The sequence below is a fragment of the Patiria miniata genome, unplaced genomic scaffold, assembly GCF_015706575.1.
Source record: "Patiria miniata isolate m_02_andy unplaced genomic scaffold, ASM1570657v1 HiC_scaffold_18, whole genome shotgun sequence".
Classification (NCBI taxonomy): Eukaryota; Metazoa; Echinodermata; class Asteroidea; order Valvatida; family Asterinidae; genus Patiria; species Patiria miniata.
The window spans coordinates 1192723-1204036 of NW_024037056.1; the positions used below are offsets into that span (position 1 = coordinate 1192723).

Genomic DNA, 11314 nt, shown 5'->3' on the forward strand with positions numbered 1-11314 from the left:
CACTACCTTAAAGAGGTTGTGGAATGCTCGGAGACATTTCCGTCATTTTTTGGGTATATGTAGCCTAAGGTGTGATGAAATAAAAACGACTATTGTTTCTGTCATGAAATGAGTACAAAGGGTACTTTTGAGAGCTATTTTTCAGGTCCTGTTTCGACCCGAACGTGCAATTTGTGTAAAAGTCGTCGTGGCGGGCAGCAAACAAAACACAGTAAATCATGACGTAATAAACAGGACTCGTTTATGCTACTCTGCATCGGGAGTCCTGTTTATTACGTCACGATTTACTGTTCTTTGTTTGCTGCCCGCAACGATGACTTTTACACAAATTGCACGTTCGGGTCGAAACAGGCATGACAGGACTTGAAAAACAGCTCTCGAAAGTACCTTTTGTACTCATTTCATGACAGAAACAATAGTCGTTTTTATTTCATCACACCTATAGGCTACATATACCCAAAAAATGACGGAAATGTCTCCGAGCATTCCACAACCTCTTTAAGACTCAAAGCACTTGTACCAATGGATGGAGAATCTTTTAAGAAGAAATATGATACCAAGATCTCCCGATTCGGTCCAGCGGTTTTTGCTGCAGAGCCTATTTTGTGAAGCATACAGCTGATCATGTGGGTATTATTACATAACAATTAATGCCTCTATCCAATGGTTTAGTAGTTCATCAGAACAAAATGACTCCCAACTTTGTTTTTACAAAAATAGGCTCTGGAACAAAAACTACTGGACCGAATCAGGCGATCTTGGTATCATTTTTTTCTTTTAACAGAATTCCCCATGCACTGGTATAGGTTGTCTGAGTCTCAGGGTAGTCGAAGTATGCCTGGTTTTTTTTTTTGCCACTCTGTATATCTTAACATTTTGATGTAAAAGGCAGATAACTCATAGTGTGCCACATGCAATAACTACGCAAACATGGTGGTGTAACGAGCAAGTATTTTCCCGGCCGCATGCATATCCCATATCTACACCATTTCTAATGGTTCCTGTTTTGCGCATGCGCCATTCATACTTTTGTGTGTACATGCACATGTACTCAAAAACAAAGAATCCCCAAGACTTGGTGTACTTCTCCGAAGGCTTGCACCAGCCTGACCCAAATTCCTAAGATCTAGGGAAAAATTCCCACAACTTGGGGGAAAAAATCCGAAAGAGTGGCCATTCTGACTTCACATCATCTTAACCTGACTGAATAATACACAAACACAACTGTTTCTTATTTTACCATTAGCTTATAAATAATGTACAAATATTTCCAAAGATTGCAAAGAGAGGGGAAGGGGGAGGGGGGGGGTGTTTGGGGGTGTGCTGACGTCAGTTGTGCGTGTTGTCCAGTTTCTCCCACGACCAGACGAGGAGTTCAGCGTCCGGTCAGCACGTCCAGCAGGTGACTGGTTTGTGTACTGACCTTCATAGGCTCGCTGGAGGTGGGTAGAAAATGGCCACCGCTCAACTGAAGCAGGTCGGGAAAGTCCATCTAGAAAGTTGGGTGGAAAATAACTTTATTGATTTATAATGACAATTATAATAATGCGGTGCTTATACAAATAAGTCTCAAAGCGCTTTACAATTATTACCCCTTTTCATCAATCTATGAGACCCTTTTTCTGCAGCAGCTCGAGATCAGCAAAATCTGGCCTCTACCCCCAAACTTGAAACTCGTAGGCTAAGAGAGGCAATTGTAGTAAAGTGTCTTGCCCAAGAACACCAGCACCATGTTCCTCGCCAGGGTTCAAACCCATGCACTGTTACATACGAGTCAGACACCATAACCACTTGACCACAGCACTCCACAATTACACTGCCAATACTGCCTTAGTATGTTGATGCTGAAATATTGCTACCCCTGATCATCAGGCCAATATCTATCACCTGAACCTCTATATGTATGACCCTCGGCACACAAAGCCCTTCCTTAATGAACCCCTCCATATTTGGCCATAAGCCCCCCCCCCCCCCCCCCCCCGCCCCATTTTGGTTTGTGTACATTTCACACATTGCTTGTGATGAAGTTGGCCAAGCAACTGTGGTCACCTAACATCACAACCTAATTGGTTAATGTGCACATTTTGACTGAGGAAGAGTCCATATAAAACGATTTGAGTGGGTAAGCTGCACAGTTGTGACCCCCTGCCTCCAGCCCGTCCCCACCCCTCCACCCCCTGCCCACCTACCAACCACCACCCCCACCCCCTACCACCCACCCATCACCCACCACCCACCCATCAGAACTGTTTACGGCAATAAGGCAAAATAACAATACTTGTGTTATACCTGTTATTGAGATGTTGTTGTTTTCAGTGGATGCTAGAGCTGATAGCTGAGTTTCATGTTGCTCTCCAGGATGTTGACCAACTCCTGGTAGCGGGGAACTTTACCAGACTCCAGCTTGGACCAAACTGGCATGTCTTTATTCAAGCAAAAAAAACAAAGGAAATGTCATGATCAGACTACAAGGTATGACTGAAGTTGAAGTGCGAACAACTCTGGTCGAACTATTGTCATGATTACGACCGTCAGAAAATGGCGATCGCACAATTATTCAACTCTTGTTGTTTCTCTTTATTTACATAATACATGTAATAATGATTGTGTATATAGTTTAGGACACTTGTACAATCACCAATATTATTTGTACAATGATGACAAAAGTGACATTTATACCGTAAACTAACACGAAAAAACTGTGCAATAAAAATGAAATTTAGCTCTCACAGTTTTCCACCATTTTTGTTGATACCGATAGTTGGTCCCCTCTGCACTATGCTATGAAAATTACTATTGACAACAAGCTATAAATCATTGCACGACCAGCTGCGGTAGATTGACTAGCGTAGTCAACCATCGTCAACTACACAGAGTTTGGGCTAACTTTAGTTGAACTATGGTTAACCATTGGTCAACAATAGTTCTTGCGCGAACTTGCCGATGATTTAGGCTGTATTTTCACAGTGAATTCTTTTAATTCTGTACTGTTTTCTGGTGACACAGAAAAAAATTAGTGAATTTTTCTCAAGAAGCTAACCCCAACTCGCACAGCATTTTTTTGTGGAGATGCGGGAACCTTACGGAATCGTTGGCCCAAAGCCAGAAAGGTACAGCAACCCTACGGCATTTCCAAGGGGCTTCAAAGTAAAATTAGCAAAGTTCTCGTGGCTCAAAAACCTTGCAGATCCTCTGGTGGAATTTGAGAGGACTGGGAGTTGAAAAAGAGCACAAAACGAAGCACCTACCGTTGAGTGAGATTTCAAAAGCACCCGTGGAGAGAAGTTGCGTTTCTATGGCGTTACTGATGAAGAACAACATCAAACAGGAATAAACCTACACACAGATAAACAAAGAGACACACAAACAAACAATAGGACGTTAGGAACTAGCAATTCAAGAAAACTGCATGGTTGAAAGAGAGAGTGCATCTGGTTCGGACAACAGTTGGTGGAACATGGTAAATCCAGTATCACAGATTTGAGCTAAATTAACCCTAACTGCATTGTTAGGATGCAACCTCAATCCTGCAAAATCCTCCAACTGCCTCCTTATAAACATTGAATACAGCCGCAATCCTCTAAAATCTTCCTTAATTTTTTTTAAATGTGGTCCCTGGAGGGAGGACCACAACCTAACTCCAGCAAAATCCTCCGGCCATCGCTGTCAGTATGTTGAGGCAGAGCCAGTGACATCCTGGAGCAGTGCGGAGGATTTCAAGTATATTCTAGGCCTAAAGGTATGCATGGCTGAGCGTTTATAAACAAAATAAGGTCCAGCCCAAGACCTTGACACAGTGCATCCTCCAAAATCAGCCAAACATTTTAGAGGTCTCTTTAGATTGGATCAAAGGCCAATAAGGATATAAAATACAAAAATATTAAAAGTGATACATGTATATATGTTGATTCTCTGAAAACTGCAAAAAGTGAGGGTAGGCCTACATGTATATTTTCTCAATATGCATTTGAAAGGTATTCTCACTATCACCACTGTTAATACTTTTTTAATTGGTTTGTTTAATTTGTGAATAATTATGTACGGAAATTGCTGATAAAAATGAGGGTACGTGGTACCAACACCATACTGCTACACAACGCAGGATCCTGTAGTTACATTATTTTTAAGGATACTACATTTGACGACCACAATACAACCTGGTTTTTAACATTCAATGAAATTTAATGCAAAAATCATAAACAATTATTGTTTCTTCTCTTTTCTGATTTTTGAAATGCAGGGCGGTCACAACCAGAACACAAACACTTTGGAAAAGATCAAATTTCTTAAAATGAACATTGTAAACTTAGTAACAAAATATGAAACCTGTTAAATAACACTGTCATTCAAAAATACAATTAAGAAAATTAAATTAAAGGCTTACTTTATTTTCGATGGCCCAAGTCCAAAATCCTGGGGTTTCTAAATTGAAGGCAGGGAAAGGATTGCTACCGCTAACGATCAGGATGATTAGTCCAATCTTCAGGATACCGAAAGCACTGGCTAAGTAACGCCGGACAGGGTGAGCTGGAAAGTTTTCTCCCTCGATACTGAGTTGCGGATACCGTGCTCGAAGCCGATGGGAGTACTCTTCGAACACTTGCCGGTAACCTCAGGAAATACTGAAATTTGTGACAAGTTTTAGCGGGATTAATTGACAGTTCATGTAGGCCCATGGTAAAGGAATTTTGAGATTCAAATCTTTACGGCAATTATGTAGTTACGGCCGACCCCTCTTTTGTTTTGGTCATGAACTTCTTTATCACTCCAAAATGACTGCTGCAAGCGTACATACATTAATTTTGATGACCTTTTCTTACAATTTTTTATTAATAGTATGGTTTTTGGGGGGTAGAAAATGCAATTTTCTTACACATTTTTCAGTTGATGACACGTTCATGCAAATCAATGTGGTTTTGTGCATTCACAATGCGTCGTGCTGGTTGCAATCTTTATATTCGTGTTGCATTGTGTCGTATTCATCATGTTCATTGTTGTTAAATACAAAAGGTACATCAACATTTCCCTCCAAAAAAATCAAAACCCTGCCTTCTATCCATGGAGGATGGAATATGTCTCCCTTGTGAGACAAATTAAATCTTACTCTTTTTTTGAAAATAAAAAATAATATTATGTAGTGCCTAGTGGCTATCGTGGCGATCGTGTAGTGTAGGGCCCCTGTTTTGTTTCAATCAAATTAGGCCGAATAAAAAAAAAAATGTTTCTCGTCCCGGTTGTTGAAAAAAAGGAGGAAGCGGGGCTTTTTATTTTTTATTTATTTTTGTTTTCAAGCTGGTCGCCATTTTAAAATTTCCTGCAACCATTAGTGTTTCCACTGTTCAAAGACACTTTTAAAATGAAAGACAAGTTGGACAAGAAAACTGAACATATCTACAGTGTCATTTAGAGTTGTATTGGTCACATTATTTCACAAGTATTTATTTTCCCATGAATTTGTAGCCTTGACCAAGGCTATCAGCTTGTTCCCATATGAGCTTGTTCCCGCTATACCGCACACCGCGCGCGCAGCGACACAATGTTGTACTATACCGTTAGCCCCAACGACCCATGCGTGTGTATTGTGTGCATGTACTTACGCCCCACACACACTTCCGCAAACAGCCGTACAGTAAGTCGAGGCGGAAGATAGCCTTGACGCAACCGTGTCTGCCGAATATGATAATTAGTACGCGCTATGGTAAATAGTCTTCTCTCATTGGATAACGGCTGACAAAAAAATGAATATTTATTGCATTGTATAATACGACCAAAGGTTTATAAACCAGACGGCCTGTGGAAACAATAATTATTGTAAAACACCCCCTTAAAATCTTAAATAATAGTAGAATAATATTTATAAAGTTACACATAGTTTGGATCGAAAATGAAATGAAAAGGATGAAAAATTAGACCTTCAAAAAAACGGCAAACGGTACAAAACCGCACGCCGTCCAAAACGATGTCACCATGCACAGAGGCCACGTTGGGGCCGTCCACTGTAGGCACCGGCCCGGCTGGCGCCATGCAGTAAGACACGCTGCGCTTTCACGTTCAGCGGCAAAAAAGCGCTCACACTATTGAGTATATCTACCGCTGACTTTTTTTTGGGGGGGGGGGGTATTTCTTCTAAGCTGTCAAGGGGATATGGGAAAAAAATATCTCTCCTTCAGCAAACTTATTCTGTAAGACTGATTTTAACTTGTATGAACAACTTATAAGTTATATGTCGTATGTACGACTAATATATCGACAGGGTACGACATATTTCGACAAGGTACGACTAATATCATCGACAGGGTACGACATATATGTAGACAGAGTATGACATATCAAACATATGACATAATGTCGACAGGTGCCGGTACGACATATATGTCGTGCATAAGTCGAGTCGACAGGGTACGATATATGTCGCATACGACAAAGTCGTATATAAGTACGACTTAATATCTCGTGTGTACAAAATATGAATTGTAACTCGTATCATGGAGCTATGCTCGTATGTTTGACTTGTTTGTCGATTATGTCGTACATACAACATATCTTGTGAGAACGACTTGTATCTCGTGCGATTTACATCTACGACTTACATGTCGTACGTATGTCGTAGGTACGACATATACGATTCATACGTACGCGTTAAAATACATGTGTCGTACGTATGAGATGTAATTTGCACATGGTACGAATTCAGGGAGAGTTTTTTTTTCACCATGTACCTGACAGTTTCGTATATTTCCATCCCAAAGTCAATAGCTCGTTTCTTGCAGTTAATTCATACGGGTGCTTATAGATACGAGTTAACCTGCATTCGATTAAATGGGTATGATTTGACCTGGGTCCGAGTTGACCTGTTCCCTACATTCGCTGTCAGAATAGCACGGGCAGGTAGCGGCGTGATAATGTACGCTGTTGCACCGACAAAACGTCGGCGGACTGTCTTGAACTGTCCAATTCGCAATACATTGGAAATAGTATCATTTTGAACAATTGTTCACTCATATAGCGGCATGTTTCATTTGTTTGTAATAAAACTGGAGAAATGGTTTAAAATGGGATTGAAATACCTGGACATACCATGGTTTGAGTGAACATACATGTACGTGGTGTATACTATAATTTGCGGGCCATGAATATGTATGTCGCGGGTCAAAGTTTACGGGCTTTGATTGGATATCGTGTAATATATGCGCATCAGAAATTTTCGGCCGATTTCGGTCGAAACTATAAAGAAACACATAAGGAATTCGCCACGGTTGCGTCAAGGCTATCTTGCGCTTCGACTTATTGTACGGCTGTTTGCGGAAGTGTGTGTGGGACGTACGTACATGCACACAAAGCACACGCAAGGGTCGTTGAGGCTAACGGTATAGTACAACTAGTGATTGTGTCGCGGGGCGCGCGGTGTGCGGTAGCGGGAACAGGCTCGTATGGGAACAAGCTGATAGCCTTGGTCAAGGCTAATGAATTTGTGGACTTTTTCAGTGTATTTTTACTGCATTTTTCAAAAATGCGTTTTTTTTTCACGGATTTTCAACCCAAAAAATATTTGTGAGTATCATTGAAGTCCCATTACTTCGTCTTTGATATGTGGAAATGCCAGTAGGTGCTTCAAAGGTATGTTTGTCAAGTATTTTGCGTGATTTTTGTGGTGAACTTTGAAATTGTCACTTTGACAATATTTCCGTTGTGGGACACTTGTACGACAGACCAACATCCCAAATGTCAAAAAAGGAGTTCTAGCGCCCAAGTTAATGGGACAGGGGTTAGAATAGCCCCATAAATGTGGCCTATTAACTGGACTGCCACCGTAAACATAGGCCACACATCCACATGTACAAAAAACGAGTCGACTTTGCCAAATTTTGATTTTCACATTTAGGCTTAGTTTGGAGGTTTTTTTGCTTTAGAAACATACTCACCCTCTATATAGGCTAATCAGAAAGTGCTGCCTTTTTCAGATGTCCATTTTTCGTGAAATTTCCAGATTCATTTGCACACGTTTGCGTATCAAAATTTCAACATGAAATTTCACAAAAATTAGACATCTGAAAAAGGCAGCACTTTCTGATTAGCCTATATAGAGGGTGAGAATGCTTCTAAAGCAAAAAAAACGTAAAAAGTAAGCCTAAATGTGAAAATCAAAATTTGGCAAAGTCGACACGTTTTTGTACATGTGGATGTGTGGCCTATGTTTACGGAGGCAGTCCAGTAAATAGGCCACATTTATGGGGCTAGGGTTAGAATACTTCTGAAATCAGTAGGCGCAGACAGAGGAAGCCTTCTGATTTCAGAAGTAGGGTTAGTATAGCCCAACTAGTGTGGCTGCGATATTGCTGCGCTTATGACATGTACAGCGCAGCAATACTAAGGCCACACAAGTGGGGCTAGGGTTAGTATATAGACCCGTGAACTTGTTGTATACAATGCCACGCGCTTCCCTCACAATTCATTATATCTTTTGATCCGCTACATATAACCTCATGTAATTTTGCCCATAGGTAAATCACTTACTTGTTAGGCTTCCTGTGAATTTACGCGAGTGTTGGATCTGTCATTGTCAAGAAATTCGAAGTAAAATACGGCACAACTTTGTCACAACGAATGTTTTCAAAATGATCAGAAAATCAAAGACAGGCATGACACTCTGGTACCCCGAGTTTCGCATGCGCAAAACGGTAGGAGTCCCACCAGTGGGTACCCGACTAACAGTCTTACATGGCAGGATGACCGTAATACCATGTAAAATTCTGCTAAATCCACTTCGAAAGTCTGCCAATCGCCCAGTATATATTGCTGTTCCATTGTGTAAGGGTTTGTTTCAGGGCTCTTTAAAAAAAACGAAGGTTTTTCAAACCAAATGTGCCCATATTTCTCTTAATCTTTTTGATTGTCCTTCATCTACATAATTCTGCCGAAAATAATTCTGCTGGATTTTCTGTATTACTCATTTTCGTATGCAAATATTCTGTCAAATGTAGCCGAAATTCGGCTAGAACGGTCACTCGATCACAGTAACCGTGGATCACAATACAATAGTCACCTTTTGCCTTACTATAGATTGAAGCGTGGCCATGGATATGTATAGCCACGTTCACGGGTCTAGGATTAGTACTACTACTACTAGGCCTACAAATGGTACTACAAAAGTGAAAGGGGACAAAAACAAAAGAAACGAACAAAGGAAAAGAAAAAACTCATGGAGAAGGAATTTGTTGATGGGGGTGGGTAGACAAAATACGACATTCGTTATCATGGTTATACGCGTAACTCACCAGTAGAGAATTTTCAGAGAAGGACCGCTAAATTGTGAAAGTTTCATCGCTGGCCGTTCATTTGGCGTGGCCTCTGTCTGTGTTAATTCCCGTAATGTGAGAAAACCTAGACATAGGAACACTAAACCGTAAATAAGTGTTCCGTTCGCCATGATTGTGGCAGGATTTGTACGCAATACGAATCCAGAATTTTCGTCAATTCATCATTAAGTCGATACCGGCGATTAAAAACCCATGTCAATATAGAGGGCTCCCTCTATAGAGGCGTGCGGCGCAAACAAGAGAGGGCGCTTATTAACCACCTTCGAGCGAATCATGACAGCCACGCACGGCACACTTGCAATTAGCGAAGTGTTTCAGGGGAAATTGTTCTTCACTTCCAGTTATGTCGGATGATGTCTATCCAGACATGCCCAATATATGATTGTTTCAGCAAGTGGAGTTCTAAAACTACTTGAAACCGTAACGTCTCAAAATCTTCGATCCCAACAGCAGAGCTCAGATGGCCGAGATTCAGCCCACTCTTTCCACATATCTAATTCCAACAATAATCCACTCGATATTGGGCTAGTAACGTCATTAGACAGGAAATATCACCTCATTATTCAAGAAATTAGGTTCGCCATCAAACCCAGTGACAGACCAACTTCCTTGACATGTACCAATATATTGTACCATCTATCTCGTAGTTTGTCTGTCTCGGTAGGGAAACCCCTTGAAGACTTGGCAACCATGCTCCTCCAACCCTCTCGATCCGTCCCCTGACCTTCTCAGGGATCGAGTCACTCAGCGTCAGACCTGTCCACTCTGAGATGTTGTCCTCCCGTGCTCTTTCTCTGCCTGCCTCTCTTTCTTCCTCCTTGCATAGTGCCTTGCATGATCGTTTTCACAAGTCTCGATGATCATGAAACGTGCCAATGCCACCTCAGTGTGCGCTTTTTCACAGTGGTCAGAGATCTTCGTAGGATCATGATTTGCCTGATTGTGGTCCGTACCTCCTCGTTGGTGATGTGATCTTTGTAGGAGATGCCAAGAATGCGGCATCTCATTTCTGTGGCTAGCTAGCCTATCGTCTTCTCTAAGTCGGCTCTTAATCCAAGTCTCACAGGCGATCGAGGAAGACAGAGATGCACCTTCTACAAAAACAATTATTGGAACACAAAGGCTCATGCCATGTCTTTATGTCTGGTAGTCCACTTGAGGCAAACAAGGGTGTATCCGAGAGTTGTTAATCAACACGATCTTAGATGGGAGAAGCAAACAAATCCGATGAAGTCTCAGAAGCACCAAGGGCTCTCAACTTCTTAGGTGTCATTTCCAACTTGATGGAAGACCACTGAAAGTGCTCCGCGCGGCACGCATAGACCTTCGTGTTGGAGGAACTGTTTCCGACATAACTATCCCAGCTATATGTTTGGGATGGATTGGCTGATATTAACTCAAGGCAGCCTGGATTTCCGAAGACTGGAGCTGTGTGTGCACAGGGCCGAAGAGCCCCGCGGTCACATAAAGCCATGGAGGATGAGGTCTACTGTTCAGTGTTTTGTGATACAAAGCAGAGAGTGTTTTATGCATCGAAAGTTGTTGAGTCAAACTACATTCATGTACTAATTTTTGACCTATACCTCACCGACTTTAAAGACTGTAACCAGGAGCATCTATGGTCATAAGCCAAATGCCAGCTCAAGGGTAAAACGTCATCTGGAGCATATTTTGTGCCCTTCATCTACAACTTGTAGTTGTACTTTAGATGAGTTACAGTATTGATTTCAAAGCATACTATCTTCTATTAGTGATTAATAACAAGATTTTATTCCAAATATATGAAGGTACAATTTACCGATGGAGTATAAACGCTAGAGAGTTTCCGAATAAAGGAAGCCAATAAATGGAGGCAAAATCATTAATATACCTGTACATGTACCATAAATTCTTGATTACTTACATACATTTTACCGAGCCTAATACCTTTAAGTTACAAAAATAAAAACCAGAAACTGAGTACAGCTATAAAACATGTAAGATGATCATTATAATGA

General features: G+C 41.2%; 1 protein-coding gene across 1 annotated transcript; it reads right to left on the reverse strand.

Annotated features, from left to right (window-relative positions):
- Positions 1-842: 842 nt before the first annotated feature.
- Positions 843-9520, reverse strand: LOC119724135 (thioredoxin reductase-like selenoprotein T1b). Its single transcript, XM_038195055.1, has 5 exons — positions 9276-9520; positions 4385-4622; positions 3249-3336; positions 2290-2423; positions 843-1492 (listed from the first exon to the last, which is right to left on the reverse strand). Exons 1-4 carry the CDS (start codon positions 9425-9427, stop codon positions 2323-2325), a joined length of 579 nt encoding a protein of 192 aa, XP_038050983.1. The 5' UTR covers positions 9428-9520; the 3' UTR covers positions 843-1492; positions 2290-2322.
- Positions 9521-11314: the final 1794 nt, after the last annotated feature.